At 50.4% G+C, this 22,252-nt stretch overlaps 1 protein-coding gene across 7 annotated transcripts in view; it reads left to right on the forward strand.

Annotated features, from left to right (window-relative positions):
• Nucleotides 1-512: 512 nt before the first annotated feature.
• TBC1D22A (TBC1 domain family member 22A) overlaps nucleotides 513-22,252 on the forward strand; it is a 384,809-nt gene continuing 363,069 nt past the window's right edge. For all 7 annotated transcript variants that reach the window (XM_032261505.1, XM_032261506.1, XM_032261502.1 and 4 more), the window contains exon 1: nucleotides 513-744. In XM_032261505.1, the coding sequence (XP_032117396.1) occupies nucleotides 683-744 (62 nt within the window). In that variant the 5' untranslated portion in view covers nucleotides 513-682. The remainder of the gene's footprint in view (nucleotides 745-22,252) is intronic.

The following is a 22,252-nucleotide window of genomic DNA, read 5'->3' on the forward strand; positions in this document are numbered from 1 at the left end:
GGAATTAATCCTTCTCGCTCAAGCACGCTTCCCTTCAAGGCCGGCCTAATCCCCTCTCTCTCTCATTCGCTCGAATACGCTCCGCGGTTATGCCTCTCACCTCACTGCACTGCAAGTATTTCGCCCACGCAGCATCTACTGACCCCCACTCAGCGCCGGGTAATCCTCCCGCTGCTGGGCTGGGAACGGTGTGTCTGGCTTCATTCCGTTCTGGGCCGGCTCGGGACGCGCTCAAGAGAAACCGGAATCAGACACAGGCCTGGCTCAACTTTGGAAAAGATGAGCTCGAGGCTCCGGTGGCTTCTGGTAGTCCGCTGCCGGCAGCAGGGCACCGAGGTCGGGCTGAGCGAGCCGGAAGCCACCGACTCAACCAAACACTGGAACGCAACCACCTCCTCTTCGTCCGCGATGCCTGTGACGTGACGCGCGCGCCGCGCGGCGTCGCCCTTTAATGCCGTCAGGCGTTCGGCGCTCTGCGTCACACGCCACCTGGGACTTAGGCGGGACTTCCGGGCGAGTGTAGGCACAACTTCCGGAAGGAGGCGGAAGAGTCTCTCGGCTCTACGCTTTGGAGTCCCGGGACCAGTAAGGGGGTCACCGGGGGCACAGGAAAGGGCCGCTAGGGGAGAGCCGACCGCACTCGGAGTGTCTGGGCCGCGGGTCTGAGGGATGAGGAGGGGCCATGGCCAGCGACGGGGCCAGGAAGCAGTTCTGGAAGCGCAGCAACACCAAGCTCCCGGGCAGGTGGGTGTGACGGGGAGGGCTAGGTCGGGGTCAGGGGTCAGAGGTCAGCTGGCCGCGTTGGCCTCCTGGGCTGCGGGTGGAGTCGGGGGTCTGGAGAGGGCAACTTGGACTCTGAGCAGAGCGCTGCGTGGTGTGACGGGCGCTGGGGGACTCGGAGGTCTGAGCGTGGGGTCTGGGGGTGACAGTGGCTGCACGTAGGAGCGAGGCTTGCAAGGACGCGGAGGAGCTGTCAGCATTTTTCCTGACACTGGCAGGCTCCTTTCCGAGAAACTCCTGGGCTCCCTGGGGAGGCTGGAAGGAACTGATTCGGGTCGTGCTGTGAAGTTTGGTGGAGTCCGGAAGCTGGCCGGGCCGAGGCCGTGTCTGCTGGGGAGATCAGTTTCTGCAGGGGGCGCGGTGCTTTTGACCCACTTGATTTGCCTCTGGTCTCTTGTGGGCTGCTGCTCTTGCCTTGAGCGTGGGAGAGTTTCCCTGTGAGTTTCCATGTTTCTGCTTGTTGGTTTCAAAACCGACTTTCATACTGTGTTAGCAAGAATCATTTTTTGTTTTTTAAAATGAAGTGCCTGGAATGACCTGGGTACACTCTAGATGCTTACAGCTCGAAGGCTCCAGAGTTCTTGTCTGATTGCCATGGACCTAAGCTCTGGCCAGGGCCTAGGGAATGAGACATTACGTGAAGAGTACCTAGGATAAAATTAGCCACTGGTGAAAACAGATCAGAGATAAGCGAACGTCAAGATTTCAAAACATAGTTTGTTCTGTTTCAAAGCTGAAGTCTGGGATACTGAAAATTATGTATCGTGATATTAAAATAAGTCTGAGTAGAGTCATTCATAAACACAGTGAAATGGTTTGTACTCCTATTTCATAATAAATACTACTGTTTGAATGATAAACTTTGCAATTTACTGCATCTAGTTAGAAAAGTTTACTTTTGGCCCGGTGTAGTAGCTCATGCCTATAATTCCAGTACCTTGGGAGGCTGAGGTTGGGAGTTTGAGACCAGCCTGACCAACATGGAAAAACCTGACCAACATGGAGAAACTGAGCCTCCACTAAAAATACAAAATTAGCTGGGTGTGGTGGCACATGCCTGTAATCCCAGCTACTTGGGGGGCTGAGGCAGGAGAATCGCTTGAATCCAGGTGGTGGAGGTTGTGGTGAGCCGAGATCATGCCATTGCACTCCAGCCCGGACAACAAGAGCGAAACGCAGTCTCAAAAAAAAAAAAAAAGTTTACTTTTAAGAGTGATCTGGGAGTTAGCAGAGTGAGTTACTGACTGCTGAGACAGTGACTTTGAGAATGAAGGGAGTCATCAAAGGTGGCCAGAGACCCTATTTGACTCCACTGGACTGTGGAGTTTCGAGAACAATAAGAGGTTTCAACAAAACCAGTGTCAGGGTCCAAGATGAGTGAAGATTCTGGAATGGTGGTAGACAGGAGGTCCTGGTAGTGACAGGAACAAATGCTGTCAAACATAGAGTCCAGGGAAGAGGAGCCACCTGACGGTGTAACTTTTAAAATGTGTTACTTTTAGGTCTTGAGGTTTCGGTTCCCCATCAATCTAAACTCTAATTCTTAATCAACTGAGATATAAGAATAACAGAGCTGCTGTGTGGAGTTACAACAGCGACTCAACCTTTGGATTGAAGGCTGTGGCTCTTGGTAATTTGTCCTTACATTGAACTGAATAGTGTGTGCCCCCTCTGCTGCCTCCTGCCACCAAATTTATGTCCATCTGGAACCCCTTGGATGTGACATTTGAAAATAGGGTGTTTGCACAAGGAATCGAGGTAAAATGAGGTCATCCGGGATGAGGCTGGGCCTTAAAGACTAGTATTTTTATAAGAAGGGGGAAATTTGGACACAGACACAGGGAAATGGGCCTGTGGAGACAGAAACGGAGATTGGAATAGTGCATTCACAAGCCAATGCACGCTGGGGATTGCTGGCAGCCACCAGATGCTAGAAGAGGCAAGGAAGGGTGCTCGCCTGGAGACTTCACAGAGCACGGCCCTGCTGACCACCACTTGATTTGGGGCTTCTGGCCTTTAAAACTGAGGGAGAATGAAAGTGTGTTGTTTTAAGCCATTCAGCCTGTGGTAATTTGTTACGGCAGCCACAGGAGACTAGTACAGTCTCTAACTTTCTTCTGTGTGAACCTGAATTACCAAAGACAGACTGCTTTTCCTCTGACTTTGATGCTGTTCTGTGTCTTAGGCACTTCCGAGCGCAGTTTCCATTGCACCTTTGTGCAGCTGGAGTCTTGGAGAGTTGTTCCTCGCTGTCGCTGAGGAGGGTAGGGGGAGGAGGAGAAGTTGGGTGCGTCAGGAAGGCCTGTGAAGCCTCTGTGTCCCCTGTCCATCCCATGGCTCAAGTCCCTGGCAGTGCTGCTGTTTCAGGTGGCAGGCTGGAACTCTTCCCTGAAGGAGGAGTCGCAAATGGATGCCCGTTTTCCTAACAGTAGCGGTATCTACTAGCTGCGTATCTTTTTAATCTTCACCTGCGCAAGCGCAGTGCTGGCGGAGATCCTGGCCAGGTTCCTGTGGTTTTGCCAGCTCTTTCAGTTGTTTACCATGGTTGTTTTCCTGTTTTTTTATTTTTTGTTTTTTTATTGAGACAGAGCCTCACACTCACCCAGGCTGGAGTGCAGTGGTGTGATCTTGGTTCACTGCAATCTCTGCCTCCCGTGTTCAAGCAATTCTTCTGCCTCAGCCTCCCAAGTGGCTGTTACAGGAGCCCACTGCCACATCCGGGTAATTTTTTTTTATATTTTTAGTAGAGACAGGATTTCACCATGTTGGCCAGGCTGGTCTCGAACTGCTGACTGGTCTCCCTGGTATGTGCTTGTTTTCATCAGTGAGATCCACAAGTTTAAGAAATGTGTCTTTCTCGTTCTTGCATTGTCAGTACGGCTAAATGGTGTTTATTCCAAACTATCTTCCAGATTATCCTGGAGAGTGAGTGTTTTGGCCAGGGTCACACGCTGCAGGAGAGGTGGTCTTGCCAGTGACCCCGGTTCATGCACACCCTGGTCCTCAGGTTGTGTATTTGGCTGATGCTTTCCTAGAAATTTTGTTTCCGGATGAGTCAGGATGTGTGGTCTGGTAGATGGACCTCTGACTAGGAGTTGGGTGGTCTAGATTTTAGCCTTCTTTTTCCAGTAGTGGTCTTTACCAAGTTACCTCTGGGGCCATTAGTTTCTGTGTCTGTAGCACAAAGGGGTTGCATGTGGTTTAGGTAGCTATGGCAAATGGGGAGATTTCTTTGGCTTAGCACCATTCTCTTTGATGAGAAAAGGATGGGCTTCTTGGACCAGTGTTGAGAGTTTGATGATTTGCTGATCCAGCAAATAAGTATTCAACCCATAGCATGTGTCAGGAACGGCCCCAGGTGCTGGAGATGATCTTAATGAACAAAATCGGCCCAGGGTTGCTCTCCTGGACCTTACAGTGCGGGGGAGAGCAGGGTATAAATGAAATAGTCAAATGGAGTTCACTGTTGGGAGCCGACAGCCGCTATCAAAACAGTGCTGGGAAGAGGGCTAGGTGGCTTCGGGGCAGGTGTGGTGGTGAGAAGGAGCTCTTTGCTGAGGTGACATTTGAGGAAAGATTTGCAGGTGAGGGAACAGGCCCACCAGGAGGCTGGGAAGTGCGGTCCTGGCAGAGGGGTGAGCAGGTACAGGGGCACGAGAGCCCCAGAGCAGTGCTGGCGTGCTTGAGGGGAGGAGCTTCGGCCAGCGTGGGTCTAGCCGAGAGAAGCGGACAGTCACGGGGTGCGTCATGAAGGGTGCTGGGGGAAGGCCTCATGACCACGGTGAAGACATGGACTGTTTTTCCGGCAGAATGGGGCACCTTTGGAGGGCTTCGAGCACAGGAGTGGCATGGTCTCCATTAGGTTTAGTGGGATATCTTTGGCTGTTGTACGGAGACAGATTGGTGGTGTCGGGAGTCCCGGCAAGGGCAGAAACAGGGAAATCAAGAGGCCAGGCTGCCGCAGCATCCACGTGAGCAGTGGTGGTGGCAAGAAACAGTAGGTAGGTGATAAGACTCCGAAGATTTGGCCTGGTTTAGTGGCTCATGCTTGTAATCCCAGCACTTTGGGAAGCTGAGGCAGGTGGATCGCTTGAGGTCAGCAGTTCGAGACCAGCCTGGTCAACACAGTGAAACTCCATCTCTACTAAAAATACAAAAGTTAGCTTTGCGTGGTGGCAGGTGCCTGTCATCCTAGCTACTTGGGAGGCTGAGGCAGGAGAACTGCTTGAAGACAGGAGGTGGAGGTTGCAGTGAGCCGAGATTGCGCCGCCGCACTGCAGCCTGGAAAACAGAGTGAGACTCCGTCTCATACACACAGAAAATGGAATCTGAAGATTCCGTCTGACTGTCTGGGCTGCTGTATCCTGGGCCGCTGACTCTCTTGGCTCCTGAAGGGCTGTTGCTTTCCGCAGTTGCAGTTGGAATTCTTGCCACACTTCACTTCCAATGCCAAGACAAAATCCCAGCACACTGGGCTTGAGAACACAGGCTGTCTTTCAGTGTGGGTCTGATGTTTGCTATTTTAGCTCAGCTCTGCCTGGCAGGGTATGTTCTGCTGACAGAGGGTATGCAGGCAGCTGGGGTGTGTGAAGTATGATATTTGAAAGTGGCATGATGGCGGCTGGGCGCAGTGACTGACGCCTGTAATCCCAGCAGTTTGGCAGGCCGAGGCAGGGGGATCACCTGAGGTCAGCAGTTTGAGACCAGCCTGGTCAACATGGTGAAACCCCGTCTCTACTAAGAATACAAAAGATAGGCCGGGTGCAGTGGCTCACACTTGTAATCCCAGCACTTTGGGAGGCCGAGGCAGGCGGATCACAAGGTCAAGAGATCGAGACCATCTTGGCCAACATGGTGAAACCCCATCTCTACTAAAAATACAAAAATCAGCTGGGCATGGTGGCGTGTGCTTGTAGTCACAGCTCGGGAGGCTGAGGCAGGAGAATTACTTGAACCTGGGAGGCGGAGGTTGCAGTGAGCCTAGATCGCGCCACTGCACTCCAGCCTGGCGCGTGGTGACAGAGTGAGACCCTGTCTCAAAAAAAAAAAAAAAAAAAGGGAACAAAAGATAGCTGGGCATTGTGGCTGGCACCTGTAATCCCAGCTACTCAGGAGGCTGAGGCAGGAGAATCATTTGAACCTGGAAGGTGGAGGTTGCAGCGAGCTGAGATCGTACCGCTGCACTCTAGGCTGGGCGACAGGGTGAGACTCCGTGTGTGTGTGTGTGTGTGTGTGTGTGTGTGTGTGCGCGCGCACGCGTATGAAAGTGGCGTGGTGGCAAGAAAGGCCCAAAATGAGCATGGTAAGGCTGCAGATGCTGGGCTAAGGCTGGAGCAGAATAGAGTTAGTGTTGTGGCTCCGACAGCCTTCAGCCTAGACTGCCGGAGCCAGGAGTTGTCTGTGAGCAAATGAGACAGTCAGCTGAATAGGCCACCCTCCGTCCTCAGCGGAAGGAGGGGAATTGTTGTGGATAATGAATTCATTCAGAAAACGTTTATGAGCTCCTCTCCTGTGCCAGGGGCTGTGCCGAGTGCTCAGCAATCCATGTGGCCCTTCGCAGCTGGAGGCCTGCCCTGTGAACACTCGTGCACAGACTGCAGTGCTGGGCAGGTGGCAGCCCCGGGACCTGGCAGACAAGCGGGGTCCCAACTGGGTGGAATGGTCATGTCCACCTGACTCAGGGCCCACTTTTGCTAGGCCCGGCTGAGAGCAGGAGCCAAGCTGGCTGCAGAGGTTGGGGTGGGCATATCGGAGCACCCTCCTGCGGGGAGCGCTTGCCTGGGGAGGAGGGGCATGGAGGGGAGGTGAGCAGGCTTCAGAGCTCGCGGGGCTTCCTTGTCATGGTGAAGATCCGGGCTGTGGTCCTAAGAACCATGAGAGAGTGTTGAAGGGTTTTAAGTGGGAGGGGGGTGATGCTGTGACTCTGTTTGTCACCCTTGAGGAGAGGGTGAGAGAGGAAGCTGGTGGGCTTGTGAGGAGGCTGAGGCGCAGAGGCTGTGGGACTGGAGAGGAGTGGGCAGGTTCAGGGTGCACATGGCGCTCTCAGGATTCACTGATGGGTGGGGTGTTGGGGGTTGTGATGACCTTCAGGGTGCTGGCCTTGGGGGATGGGGCTGTGCTAGGCGGAATGTTGGCCCCTCAAGGTGTCCTCATCCTCATCCCTGATCCCTGTGAATCTGTTATGTCACATGGCAGAGGGGGTTAAGGTGGCCGATGAGCTGACCTGAAATGGGGAATTGTCCTGTTGCCCGGTGGGCCCAGTGCACCCACATGAGCTTTTGGAAGTGGTGAGAGAGCCGGCGTGGGATGGACTGCATCTGCAGTGGCTGGCTTTGCAGCTGGAGGGTGCAGCCACGTGCCGAGGAATGCGGCGCGGCTCTTCGAAGCTGGGAAGGCTGCTGCTGATGGTTAACCGGAGAGCAAGGCCTTGGTCCTGTGCGCGCCGGGAGCCGAATTCTGCTGACAACCGGAGTGAGCAGGAAACGGGGTCTCCCCTCCAGCCTCCCAGAAGGAGCATGGCTGGCTGAGCCCTGGACGTGAGTCTCATGAGACCCATGCCGGATTTCCAACCTTCAGAACTTTGCCACTAAGTTGTAATTTGGTACAGCAGCCGTGAAGAGTAGGGGGACTGTGCTGAGGTCTGTCCCACAGGGAAGAAACGCAGGTGGCCCCAGTGCCTCCCTCAGCAGAGTCCTGCTTGGATGTGGGCAGGAAGACCTTGGTCAGCGGTCTCGGGGTGGGGGTCCCTGGGTAACCTCCACAGAGTATGTTTAAAGCCCAGGATTGCGGTCAGCTTGTGGGCTCCTCCCACGTCCCGTGTCCTGCTGAGGCCTAGGAACCAAACAGGGCCCTGCCTCTGTCCTCAGAAACGTTGGCTGCTGCCTCTGGCCGCCTGGCTTTCCTGTGTTTTTGTAAATTGCATTGCCTTGCCTGTGTTTTGAAGAGGCTGTTTACTTGGTAAAAACTGTCACCTCTGTTTTCCATGCTGGGGGAAGCTGGGGCATTTGTTCCGGCAGCGATCGTGTGCTCCCCGAGAGCTGCATTTCTCTTCTTGTTTGTGAGTGGAGATGACCTTCCTGTGTTGGGGCCTCGGGAGCTGCTGGGGGAGTTTTTGCCGTAGGCGGACTTCCTTTTCCTTGTTCTTTTCAGTGGTCATGTTCCCTGTTATTAAATTCCAGAAACATCCTGAAAATAAATTGAAGGCGAATCATATTCTCTTTCTCTTACGTATTTGTCTGATATAGTAAATTTGGAGTCTGGGTTAATTTTAAATGAAGACAAAAATGATTAAATAATCCTTGACAGTTTTGGATTATTTAAGTAATGAGAGCAGGAGGAAGCGCCCCGCGGCCCCCAAGTGATTTTGAGGAACCATGGGAGGTCATGGAATTCAGGAGAACGTGACTTGGGAGACCACGCGTCTGTTTTTCTTTTCTATTTAATTTTTTATTTCCCTAGATGACTGGGGAGCAGGTGGTGTTTGGGTACATGAGTAAGTTCTTTCGTGGTGATTTGTGAGATTTGGGTGCACCCGTCACCCGAGCAGTACACTCTGCACCCAGTCTTTCTCCCTCACCCCCTTTCCCCCCTTTCCCCCTGAGTCCCTGAAGTCCACTGTGTCAATATTATGCCTTTGTATCCCCATAGCTTAGGTTTCTCTTATTATTTTTGAGATGGAATCTCTCTCTGTTGCCCAGGCTGCCATGCAGTGGCGCGATCTCGGCTCACTGCAACCTCTGCCTCCTGGGTTCAAGTGATACTCCTCAGCCTCCTGAGTGGCCAGGATCATAGATGCACCCCCCAAACCTGCCTAATTTTTGTATTTTTAGTAGAGACGGGGTTTCACCATGTTGGCCAGGGTAGTCTTGAATTCCTGACCTCAAGTGGTCCACCCGCCTTGGACTCCCAAACTGTTGGGATTATAAGCGTGAGCCACCGCACCTAGCTGTTAGCTCGCACTTAAGAGCTCCTACTTAACGAGAACAGATGATGTTTAGTTTTCCATTCCTGAGTTACCTTAGAGTTGTGGTCTCCAGTCTCACCCAGGTCTCTGTGAATGCCATTAATTCATTCCTTTTTATGGGAGTAGTATTCCATCATATATAAACATGCATATATATATACACACACATATATATGCACACACACATACACACAATTTTTTTTTTTTTTGGGACGAAGTCTTACTCTGTCACCAGGCTGGAGGGCAGTGGCGTGATCTTGGCTTACTGCAACCTCTGCCTCCTGGGTTCAAGTGATTCTCCTGCCTCAGCCTCCCGAGTAGATGGGATTACAGTTGTGCACCACTGCGTCCAGCTAATTTTTGTATTTTCACCATGTTGGCCAGGATGGTCTCCATCTCTTGACTTTATGATTCTCCCGCCTCGGCCTCCCAGAGTGCTGGGATGACAGGCGTGAGCCTCGGCGCCCAGCTACACCGTACTTTCTTCATCTACTCGTTGATCAATGGGCATTTGGGTTGAAAAGATGCCGTCTCTGTTTTTCTTTCCCTGAATGGCCATCGTCTAGTGCAGCCTGCCTGTGGCTAGGACAAGGGAAGTGCTCAGGTGCCCGCTGCTGTCCTGGCTCTGAGGCCTGAGAGTGACACCTACCTCTCCTTTCCTTCTCTGGTAGGCTCAGGGTCTCTGCCCTCCTCAGCTCAGCCCTTCACCCTCTGAACATAGGCCGTGGAGATCCGCATTGTGCTGTGCTTCTCCGTGCAGCGGGGACTTCTAGGTGCAGCGGGGACTTCTCGGTGCAGTGGGGAGCCCAGGAACAGTAGCTGGTGTCCTGCACAGGGTGGGGAATGTCACCGTGCTTGGCCCTGGGAGCGCAGGATGAAGCGCCTCTATGGTTCTTTCTCCTGAGGAGTCTGGGGAGCATGTCTGTGTACAGGCGCAGGGCGGGTGTTCCCTGCAGTGCTCAGGTGTGGAGGGGAATCGAGACTGAGGTGGCCGGGGCCTTGGCGTCACACCTCACTCTAGGGATTGCCTGTGGAGTGCTTCCCTCGGGCCAGGCACTTCACATGCCACCACCCATGTAGTCCTCAGAGCAGCTGGGGGTGGTACTGTGTGCTCCCCACTTTACAAATGAGGAAACTCAGAAGCTGAGTCACTTGCTCAAAGCCATGCAGCTTATAAGTGGCAGAGCTGGGGTTTGAACCTGAGGATGAGGAATCTGTGCCCTTAACCATCACAGCCTTATCCTTGTCTCCTCCATGCTCTGGGGGACTTAACAAGTGCTGGAATTATTACAGAGAAAGCCGACTCACGCCCCAGGAATCTGATCCTTCTGTAGGCTGGCTTGGGTGGAGGTGGTCTCCCCCCCCGCCCCCCCTTCCCCAATCTCCCCCACCCCCATCCTCCTGTTTGGACTCAGGCTGCTGCCTGCTGGGCCTGCCTGCCGTTGGAGCCCTGCTGAGTTCAGCCTAAGGCCTGGCTCCTCCTGGCTGGGGGAAAAGGGGATTCTTCCGGAGTGAGGTGAGCAGCTTCTCCCAGGTCCCCCTGGTGTACTCTTTGCAGATAAGCGGCAGAGGTGTCAGAAGGCCCAGAGAGAACAGGGCAGCCTGGGCTCTTCCCATTTCTGGGCGCCATGCTGTGGGGAACTTTCATTTTGGGTATCCCCAGACTTCTGGTTCCCCCTTTCTGAAGTGTTTCCTCTTTTCTGGCGATTAACGTGGAAATTCCACCCTGAGTGCTGAGGGTCATGAGGGGCTTATGGCCCCTGCAAGTCCAGTTGCTGGAATAGCTGTGGGCTCCCTTAGAGAGCAGGAAGTGAAGGCTGAGGACGCCCGTGTTGTTACTGATGGCAGCCCCCGGGGCAGGGCCAGGCATTGCCGGGCGCCCTGTCCGCGCTGACCCTGCCCTCCCTGCACGGCCTGCAGTGAGGAAGGTGGGCCTCTGCTCAAGGCCCCAAGCTCCTAGGGGATGGGCTGGGTTCGCCCTCAGGTCCATCCAAGGCAGAGCCCTTTCCAGCTTCGGGGCCCCTGGTATTTCTGGGCCCCTGACTGCATCAGCTCTCTTCCCACTGGTCCCTCATGGATGTGCCTGCTCATTTTTGGGTTCATTCGAGCGCTGCCTTAGCCCCACCACCCTCTTCCTTCTCATGTGCACTGTGTGTACTGGAGTCCGGCTGGTGCTGGATAGAATTTTTTCTTTTTTTTAATCTGAGATGGAGTCTCGCTCTGTTGCCCCCAGCCTGGAGTGCAGTGGTGTGATCTCAGCTCATTGCAGCTCCGCCTCCTGGGTTCAAGCAATTCTCCTGCCTCAGCTCTTGAGTAGCTAAGGATTACAGGTGTGCGCCACCACTCCCGACTAATTTTTGTATTTTTAGTAGAGATGGGGTTTACCATGTTGGCCAGGATGGTCTTGATCTTTTGACCTTGTGAGCTGCCCGCCTCAGCCTTCGAAAGTGCTGGGATTATGGGTGTGAGCCACTGCACCCAGCCCGGATAGAATTTTGAAGTGTGCTGTGCAGCTCTCTATCTGGACATTGTAGTCTTTGCTGTGCTTGTTTGAAATGGGCCTCTTTCACGAAACATTTTTACTAAACTAAGAAATAAAATAGACTTGCCCGCCCTAAGGCTTACGCCTAGGTGAGGCAAGTGGTGTTTATTGTAGTCGTCTGAATGAGCTCCTGATCCTTGGTGGAAAGCTGTCAATGGCTCGGATGTGTGGAGAGGCAGGGCGGAGGACCTGGTCGTGGAAAGGGGGTGAGTCCCTCACTGTCACTGTGGCTCTCTTAGGGGTGGCAGCTCCTGCGAGAGGGCTTGGCGCACCTGGTGCCCTTTCATCTGCGGTGGGAAGGCCAGCGAGTTGGCTGGGACTCCTACATTCTGCTGTTGGTGTCGGGAGTAAAGGGGATATCTGGCCTTCCTTCTTTCTGAATTCAGATGGGATCTGGGAGGAAGAAAGGTTTGGAGACAATCACAGGTTTTTTGATTTTTTTTTTTTTTTGAGACAGAGTCTTGCTCTCTTGCTGAGGCTGGAGTGCAATGGTGTGATCTCGGCTCACTGCAACCTCTGCATCCTGTGTTCAAGCGATTCTCCTGCCTCAGCCTCCTGAGTAGCTGGGATTACAGGCACCCGCCGCCACACCAGGCTAAGTTTTTTTTGTATTTTTACTAGAGACGGGGTTTCACCATGTTGGTCGGGCTGGTCTGGAACTCCTGACCTTGTGATCCACCTGCCTCAGCCTCCTAAAGTGCTGGGATTACAGGTGTGAGCCATGGCACCTGGCTGACAGTCACAGTTTTATAGAATTTATGACTATTTTATAGTATTTTCCTGCTCACATCTGAGGCCTTGGGAGTTGTTTCATCAGGTGGAGGAAGAGCACGGAGCGCCACCTCTCCTGCTCTGAGGCTGGGTCTGGCCGTTGCCAGGTTCTCAGGTTTATTGATGGTGCAGTAGGTGATTCCTGCATGGCACAGCTGCCTCTGGAATGGCTGGTAGAGGAATGTTGGCTGTGGGCTCCCTTTTGTTTTCTTTTAGAATTAATCTCTATATTTAGTTAGTTTTTTTGTTCCAAAACCAGTCACCAGAGCCACCGTAGCAGTTTATGTATCAGCCCAATGTGCCTTCCTAAGCTGTCATGATTTTAAATAGCTGATAGAATAGGCCACGTTAACAGCAGGCCAGGAGTTTTTAAGAGGGTGTGCCTAGCTAGGTTTTGTTGTGAGAGGATGTCTGTATTCTTGGAACTTCATTCCCTCGAAGATATGGTGTGCCTTTAAAATGCTCAATCATTCAGATATTTGCATAGTGAGGAAGAGAGAGAATAAATGTTAACAAGCAGTTACGGGGTGCACTCTGCATGCACACGAGGCCCGGGGGGTGTGCAAAGGTGAGCCTGGTGTTACTCCTGCTACTGAGGGACTTCTGTTTGCTGAGGGAGGTAGACCAGCCAGGAGCTTCTGCCGCAAGGACTCTGGTGCCAGGCGGGCCACGGAGAGGCCAGGAAGCCCTGTGGCAGCATGGGTAAGGAAAGGGGAGTTTTCACTGAGGACGTGAGATGACATTAAAGTGGACTTTGAAGGTTACCTGGGGTGTGGGGGTGTGTTCTGTAGTCAAGGACAAGGCCTTCTGGGCACAGGGTGGCTTGACCACAGCCCGATGAGGAGGAGGACAGGGTATGTGTGGGAGCCTGGCGAGTTGCCGGCTACCTGAGAGCAGAGGCGTGCTGGAGATAGTGAGCGTGGCTGCGGCCGTGTAGTGGACGGCAAGTGAGGGTCAGTGTTCAGGATGGTGGCTGCAGGAGTTTTGGCTTGCGGCTGTTTTGTGTTTGGAGCTAGAGACGGTTCTGAACGGGGACGGCCTGATCAGACTCCCTCCTACCGTTTATTGAACTCTTGCTGTGCACCAGAGACGGAGGCTCGGGTTGGAGAACTGGCCCGAGAGGGCACAGGTGGCACAGGTGGCACAGGTGGGATGAAGCCAGCCAGGATTTAGCGGGAGAACCATGGCCGTGGGGAAGAGAGTAGGGAGAGAGGAGGGGACTGTCAGGAGGTGATTGCAATTCAGTCAGTTCAGTAGATACTAAAAACTGACCCTGTGCCACACATTGCAAAAGGTGGGAGAAAAGAAAGAGCCCTCCCCAGACGGGGCATGTGAGCCGGGAGGGTCGGGAGGGGCAGGACGGCCCTGCACAGGCCTCACAGGACCTGAAACGGGCCCAGTTCTTCCCTGAGGCTGTAGGAAGACCCTGAAGGATGTTCAGCTGGGGAGTGACCATCCTCCGATGGGCACCGGGGGACACAGCCGAGGCCAGATCTGTGGCAGCTGGGGCAGCTGTCGTGTTCTCAGGATGAGGGCTGGGCCGGGGCCAGGGCAGATGGAGTGGAGAGGAGAGATGTGTGGGAGTTTCCAAGGTGACCCAGAGGATGCAGAGACTGAGTGTGGGTGGTGTGCTTCAGGGTCGAGACGAGGGTGGCCGCCTCGTTGGTAGATTGCAGTTCTGGAGGTTGTCACAGGAGATACATGGTCAGAATGAGAGAAAGTGGAGCCCTGATTTAAGTCAGTGGGAATGGAAGGGCTTTCGATGCCAGGGCACGGGCTAGTGGGAGCCAGGGGGTCGCCAGTAGAAGGGGCCTCTGGGGAGAGGTGCGAGGCAGGGACGAGCGCGTTGTCTGTTTTTGCGTGACTGGTAGAGAGTGGTGTTGTCTGAGCATGGGGACCGAAGAGTGGGTGTGAGGAGTGGCAGGTGGCACAGCTGATTTTCGTGGGGGACCTGTTGACGTGAGGTGGTGGGTTCGTGGCTGAGAGCTGGCAGTGGTTCTGCTTGGAGAACCGTTTACTAGGGTGGGAGAAGTCAGGAGAGCATGCTTTTTCACGACAGAAGAAAGGAGGGCTGAGGACTTGGCTTTGGGGAGCAGAGTAGGGAACACATGGAAGAGTCGGGGGCATTGGAGAGGCTGGCAGGAGGCAGACGGGGGAGACAGAAGAAAGGGCTCAGTGTGGTGAGTCCTGAGGGGAAGCTGGGCAGGGAGAGGATTGAGTGAGGGCAGCAGGAAGGAGAGGGGGGCATGGACTCGATGATGGCTGGTTGCCAGGATGGTGGAGCCACCCAGAAAGTCGTGCCTCCCTTAGCGACCAGGATGCCTCGTGAGAAATGTGCCGCAGTGTCACCTGCCGCACGCCGAGGCTTCATGATGCAGCCCGTTGCTCCGGGGCCACGCGCCTGCACGGCATGGGACTGTTCTGAATACTGCAGGCAGTTGTCACACGATGGTTAGTATTTGTGTATTTAAACATCTCTAAATGTGGACTAGGTAGAGTAACAATGCAGTGTAAAAGGTAAAATGGCGTAGTGTGTAGGGCAGTTGGCGTAACTGGCGCTCGCAGGACTGGAGGTGGCTCTTGGTGGGTCAGTGAATGAGGGGTGCGTGCATGTGAAGGCCTGGGACATCGCTGTCTGCTGTGTAGACTTTGCACACACTCTACAGTTAGGCCCTACTAGATTTGTTAAAAACATCTTCTTTCTTCAGTGGTAAATTAACCTTAGCTTACTGTGACTTTTAAACTTAACAAACGTTTTAATTTTTTAAAAAACTTTTTGGCTCCTTTGTAATAAGACATAGCTCAGAACACAAATACATTGTGCAGCTGTACCCAAATATTTTTCTTTATGTCCTTATTCAGTAAGCTTTTTTCTCTTTTTAAAAATTTTTGTTTTTTTATTTTTTTTGTTAAAAACTAAGACACAGACACACACATTAGCCTAGGCCTACACAAAATCAGGACCCTCAGTGCCACCGTGTTCCACCTCCACGTCCTGTCCCACTGGAAGGTCTTCTGGGGCCGTGACACGCGTGGTGCCGTCATCTTCCACGATAACAGTGCCTGCTTCTGGCGGTGCCTCCTGAAGGACTAAGGACTTGCTTGAGGCTGTTTTACAGCTGTGTTTTTTTTTTTTTTTTAAATAAGTAGAAGGGGCATACTTTAAAATAAATAGTACAACAGGCCAGGTGCGGTGGCTCGTGCCTGTAATCCTAGCACTTTGGGAGGCTGAGGTGGGCAGATCGCCTGAGGTCAGGAGTTCAAGACCAGCCTGGCCAACATGGTGAAACCCTGTCTCTACTAAAATACAAAAATTAGCCGAGCGTGGTGGTGTGCGCCTGTAATCCCAGCTACTCAGGAGGCTGAGGCAGGAGAATTGCTTGAATCTATGAGGCGGAAGTTGCAGTGAGCTGAGATCCCACCATTGCACTCCAGCCTGGATGATAAGAGCAAAACACTGTCTCAAAAAAAAAAAAAAAAAAAAAGTATAGTGCAGTTAGTACAATGAATACGTAAAGCAGCAGCATAGTTGTTCATTATGATCAAGTGTTACATAGGATACATCATGTATGTGCTGTACTGTTACAGGCCTGGCGGTGAGGTAGGTTTGCTTGCATCAGCATGACTGCAAACTCTGGAGTGTATGCTTTGTGCTACGATGTGACTTTGGCTGTGACATCACTAGTGATAGGAATTTTTCAGCTGCATTATAGTCTTACAGGACCGTGGTCCGATATGTGGTCTGTTGTTGACTAAAATGTCATCATGTGGTGCATGACTGTACCTCTCTGTGATAGTTTCAAAATACTCCTGTTTCCTTCAGATTTTCTGTTTTTTTTCTTTTTTTTTTTTTGAGACGGAGTCTCACTCTGTGGGCCTGGCTGGAGTGCAGTGGTGTGATCTCGGCTCACTGCAACCCCTGCCTCCCGGACTCAAGTGATTCTTCTGCCTCAGCCTCCCAAGTAGGTGGGACTACATGCACATGCTACCACGCCCAGCTAATTTTTGTATTTTTTAGTAGAAGCAGGGTTTCACCATGTTGGCCAGGATGGTTTCAATCTCCTGACCTCGTGATCCGCCCGCCTCAGCCTCCCAAAGTGTTGGGATTACAGGCGTGAGCCACCGTGCCCGGCCGTTTTCTGTTTTCTATAATAAACACACATTGCTTTCATTAAGTGAGGGAAAAATTATTGTAAAAATGCTGTTTTCAAGACCTATTTCAAGAGATGTCCAGTTGACCCAGTCATTGCCTCAGTCCCTGCTGGGTTCTCAGTGCTCTGAGGACTGTGAGGAGTGTGACTTGAGACAGAATCTAGTCCCTGTAGGAGGGGGTTTGTGGCCCAGAAGGGGCACTGCATAGCTGGGAGCCTTGCAGGGCCGCATGTGCATTACTGCCAGTCAGAGTGGTGTGGGTGTCAGGGATGGGACAGCCTCGGAGACCCTCTGGTTTGGGTCTGAAGCACCACGTCTTTCTGCTGTTGACTCCTCGGGGTGGGCATGAGTTTCAGATTCTGCCGTGGACGGCGTGGGTGTGGAATTGTTCACTGTTGTCATAATGGTTTTTCGTACATTTTCCTCCAAAGCTCTCTAGAGTTAATTTCCTTGGAAAATTTACTTCTGAATGTATTTTATAAATCTGGGGAGCATCACTGTGTGTTAGAATGAGCTGGATGGTAAATTCAGCTGCTAATTTGAGTACGTATTTCAGAAAGCTGCTGTTGAACCCTACGGGGCATTGAGTAATGACTGTGCTTGGAGAAGAGTGGTTGATTAACCATAAAACGAATTTGACTAGAAGACCAGCCCGCTGACTTCATGTATGTGAGATATAGAGCAGCACTGAATCGTAAATGTTTCGTTTCTTTAATGATTCTGAGAACATTGCAGCTGGATTTATTGCTTTTCCATACTTTTATTTTCTCTCACTCTTCCCTGTTGCACTCACTGCTATTTTTACCCACTGCTGTTAACCTTTAATTAAAAGTTATATTTTTGGTAGAGATGGGGTCTCACTATGTTGCCCAGGCTAGTCTTGAACACCTGGTCTCAAGTGATCCTCCTGCCTCGCCTCACAAAGTGCTGGGATTATAGGTGTGAGCCACCATACCTGGCCGGTTAATACAGTTTTTTTTTTTTTTTTTTTTTGATAACAGAGTCTTGCTCGGTCACCTAGGCTGTAGTGCAGTGGTGTGATCTCAGCTACTGCAATGCTAGTTGCAGGTCACTTTACTCAGACTGATGTCATACATGGTTATCTCATTTCGTACACATTCTTATTCCCATTTCCAGGATGAGAAAACTAAAACTCAGCACACTTCCTTGGTTAAAACTGCCAGCTAGTAAGTGTTGGAGCTGGGCCTTGAACCTGGGCCTTTTGATTCTTAAACCTGAAAGCCTTCTACCAGTGTCAGAAAGACATCCAGGACATTTCAGGAAAAGGACGTGACAGATGGACTGTGCTTGATCTAAGCAGGCTGTATCTTTCTTTCTTTGTTCTTCTGGCATGGAGCAAGCATTTGATTCTGCTCCTGGGTTTTGTGGGTCTGAACTTCAGATGGGGCGCAGTGGGGATGTCTTGTCTCTTCTCCGTGGTGTCCGGGGCCTCACTAGGAAGACGCGAAGGCTGATTCACTGACTTGTCTTGCGGTGATGCAGGCTGTCCGCCTGGCCCTCAGCTGGTGCAGTGGGTTGTAATGTGTACATATGGGAGATCCTGGTGGCTAACTTTGGTGTCTTCAGAGAATGAGTAGCTGGGTCTCAAGAGCAGGAACCCAAGAGGGCCAGGTAGAAGCTGTATTGACTTAAAAAAAATTATAACATCTTCCCTGAGATACATATACAACACGGTTCACCCGTGTAACTTCACACAGAACTGCCTTCACCCATGTAAAGTATATAATGCAGTGGTTTTTTAGTGACTTCAAAGAGTTGTGTAACTGTCATCACAATCAACTTTCGAACACGTTTACTGCCTCTAAAAACTTCGTGTATCGTTTAACTATCACCCCTGCCCTCCTCCCTGTCCTAGTCCCTAAGTAACCAGTAATCTATGCTCTCTGTGTATAGAATTGTCTATTCTAGGAATTTCAAATAAATGGAATAATACAATGTGCATTTCTCTGGTAATTACCTTCCTTCACTGAGTGTAGTATTTTCAAGATTGGTCTGTGTTGTGGCTTGTATCAGCACTTTTTGTTTTGTTTTGTTTTGAGACAAGGTCCTGCTCTGTTGCTCGGGCTGCAGTGTGGTTTTGCAAACATGGCTCACTGCAGCCTTGATCTCAACTTCCTGGGCTCAAGGGATTTTCCTGCTTCAGCCTCCCATGTAGCTGGGGCCACAGACATGCATCATCATGCCTGGTTAATGTTTTGGTTTTTTTGTAGAAATAGAGGTCTCTAGAGATAGAGGCTTCACTTTGTTGCCCAGGCTGGCCTCTACCTCCTGGGTTCAAGTGATCCTCCCCACCTTGGTCCCCCAAAGTGCTGGGATTACAGGCGTGAGCCACCTCCCATCCTTGTCTTATTCCTGAGCTTAGGGGGAAATATTCAGCCTTTTACCATTAAGTATGGTGTTAACTATGAGTTTTTTGTAGATGCTCTTTATCAAGATGAAGATTACCTTTGATTCCTAGTTCGTTGAGAATTTGTATAATGAAGGAGTATTGAATTTTATCATATGCTTTTTCTGCATCCATTTAGATGATCATGTGGTTTTTGTCCTTTGTAGTGTATTGCACTAACTGATTTTTGGTTATTAAACCAACCTTGCATTTCTTGGATAAATTCCGTTTGATTATGATATAATCTCTTTTTATGTGTTGTTGGATTTGGTTTGCTAGTATTTTGGGTTTTATGTGTATATTCTTAAGAATTTATTGGTCTGTAGTTTTCTTCGTAATGTCTTTGCTTGATTTTGGTATCAGGGTAGTACTAGCCTCATAGAATGAGTTGCGAAGGATCACCTCCTTTTCTAGGTTTTGGAAGGATTTATGAAGAGTTGGCATTAATTTTTCTTTATCTGTTTGGTAAAATTTACTAGTGAATCCATCTGGGCTTGGACTTTCCTTTGTGGGTAGTGTTTTGATTACTAATTTAGTCTCTTTTATTTTTTATTCTTTTGAGACAGGGTCTTGCTCTGTTGCTCACACTGGAGTGCAGTGGTGCCATCATAGCTCATTGTAACCTCTAACCCTTGGGCTCCAGCGATCTTCCCACTTCAGCCTTCTGAGTAGCTGGGACTACAGGCGTGTGCCCCCATGTCCACTAGTTTTTGGTTTTTAGTAGGTGAGGTGTTGCTTTGTTGGCCAGGCTGGTCTTGAACTCCTAGGGTTCAAGTGATCCTCCCACCTTGGTTTCCTAGAGTGCTGCGATTACAAGCATGAGCCAGTGTGCCCAGCCTCTAATTCAGCCTCTTTACATGTTCTCCTTGAGTAAGTTTCAGTTCTGTGTATCTTTCTGGGAATTTGTGCATTTTATCTGATTTATCTAATTTGTTGGTATGCAGTTGTTCATAATATTCTCTTGCAATTCTTTTTATTTCTGTAAGGTTGATAATAATGTCTTCTCCCTCATTTCTGACTTTAGTAATTTGAGTCTGCCCTTTTTTCTTTTTTTGAGACGGAGTCTCACTGTCGCCAGGCCGGAGTGCAATGGTGCAGCCTTGGCTCACTGTAACCTCCGCCTCCTGGGTTCAAGCGATTGTCCTGCCTCAACCTCCTGAGTAGCTGGGACTACAGGTGCGCGCCAGCACTCCCAGCTATTTTTTCTTTTTTGGTGTTTTAGTAGAGATGGAGTTTCACCGTGTTGGCCAGGATGGTCTTTGTCTCCTGACTTCATGATCCACCCATCTTGCCCTCCCAAAGTACAGGGATTACAGGCATGAGCCATTGTGCCTGGCGCCTTATTTTTTTTTTAAGTCTAGATAAATGTTTGTCTGTTTTATTCATGTACTCAGAGAGCCGTCTTTTGGTTTTGTTCATTTTCTTTATATTGAAGGAAATTACCAGACCAGCAGCTCTCTGTGTCCCCCTGGAGTCCTGCTGTGGTTCTGGAAGTTGCCTCTCCTTGCTCTTTCTGTTGAGTAGCCAGGGCCAGTGCATGTGGGGGGCTTCCTGCTTCTCCCCCTTCACCACAGTAGCTCTGCTTTTACCTGTTTGGCATTTCCATGTAAAATTTCTTTTGAAAAGTTGCTTTACCGCTAAAATACCAGCTTTCACACAGTGGAACGCCACAGAATAAGACTGGAGCTGCATCATTAGCATGGATACACAAGGAACAATCTTGAGGGAACATCTAGTTGCAAAAAGATCCATATGTATGAAATGATGACAATGTAATCTTTGCAAATGTGCAGAATAAGATCATATGTTGCCTAGAGATCCACATCTCTTCCATAATAGTATAAACTCTTTCATGAAATGGAAAATGTCAAATACAGGCTGCTAGCTACCTCAGAGGTGACAGGAAGAGAAGCAGAATGGGGAGGGTTTCAACTCTATTATGTGACAGAATGTTGGAATCTGATGGAAGTGAGTCTCTGGGTGGTGTCTGTGTGGGTATTCCTTATGTTGTGTATGTCATCAGGCTGGCTCTGCAGCCTGCCACGTGTGGGTGACCTTGGGCAGGCTGCTTAAGCTTTCTGTCCCTCAGTTTTTCCACCTTTAGAACGGGAAGAGTAATCATACGTGCCGTATTGGGTTGCAAAGATTAAAGGAGTTAACACATTAAGAGTTGAGAATAATGCTGATCTCTGTTAACTACTGCCATTATTCTGTATGCTTTATTGTTTGCAGTGTTGATATTAACAAAGAAACAGGCAGGTTGAGCCAATCCGGAGGCTGTTGAGAGTGGCTGGAGCTGAGCAGTGGCAAGCAGCGTGGTGGCGACAGGGCTATGCCTTCAATTTTCTGTTGTGCTTCGTTCCTTTGGTAAAAGTATCCAGCCCCAGCTCCCGCTGGGTCCTTCCCGTGGTTCATGCCACATGGTGTCTGTGTCCTCAGCACCCAGGACAGCGCCTGCCACGTAGGTCCTTCCTGGTTGAGAGGAGGGATCCGTGCTTTGCTTTCAGGTGTCTTTTTCAGTTTGAAATGGAAACTAACTCACTCTGATGTATGCAGAAAAAAATGGGATGTTTTCATTTGGATGCTGACTTTAGAATTTTCTTCTGAAATCATGTAATTCTCCTTACTGGCTTTTTTTGGGAAGGAGAAGTCATAACAAAGCCTTCAAGGGGCCAAACCCTTTAGAATTCCTTTCTCTGGGTTTCCAATCTTCCTGTGTGGAGTGAGGGGTGAGACTGGGCTCCTGGACCTTTGAAGGAAGGCCAGGTGTGGGCTCATGTTTTTGCTCCTGTAGTGACAGGCCCATGGTTGTCACTTTTATATCCCATGATTCCATTGCTCCTGGCCTTCAGATCGGTTGGGGCTGTTTTGTTCATCTCAGCCTTCTGCCAGCTGCACTTTTCCTAGTTCTAAGTGTGAATTTTTTTTTCTCGAGGAGTCTTCCAAGACTGGGTTTCCTCTGTACCCCTGTGACATGCTTTTGTAGGAATTAGTGTAAAACATTCAAAATGCCAGTTGAAGTTTTGCTTTTATAAGGAAACTGTAAGAGCCTTAATAGTTTGGACTATATTGTGCTTATCTTTGCCTCCCCAGTGCCCTGTCAGAGAGTCAGTATCAAAAAAATGTTAAATTTTGCTGAAAACTCTTAGAGTATAAAAGTAAACATTTGGTAATTAATATATTGTGCTGGAGGCATAGGAATGGGGTACTAAATAGAAACTAAGTGGAAGGCTGGGCGCGGTACCTCATGCCTGTAATCCCAGCACTTTGGGTGGCTGAGGCGGGTGGATCACGAGGACAAGAGATCGAGACCATCCTGGCCAACATGGGGAAACCCCGTCTCTACTAAATATAGAAAAATTAGCTGGGCATGGGGTTGCACACCTGTAGTCCCAGTTTGCTCTGGAGGCTGAGGCAGGAGAATCTCTTGAACCTGGGAGGTGGAGATTGCAGTGAGCCGAGATCACGCCACCGCACTCCAGCCTGGTGACAGAGGGAGACTCTGTCTCAAAAAAAGAAACTGAGTGGTGGGAAACTGAAAAATGACCCAATGTAGTATTTTAATGTTAAAGATGATATTCTCAAACCAGTGGGTAAAAGGAAAGGTTACTTAATAAATGACATTTGACCCATTCTT

The sequence above is a fragment of the Sapajus apella genome, unplaced genomic scaffold (assembly GCF_009761245.1).
Source record: "Sapajus apella isolate SASKATOON/1434 unplaced genomic scaffold, GSC_monkey_1.0 scaffold123, whole genome shotgun sequence".
Lineage (NCBI taxonomy): Eukaryota > Metazoa > Chordata > Mammalia > Primates > Cebidae > Sapajus > Sapajus apella.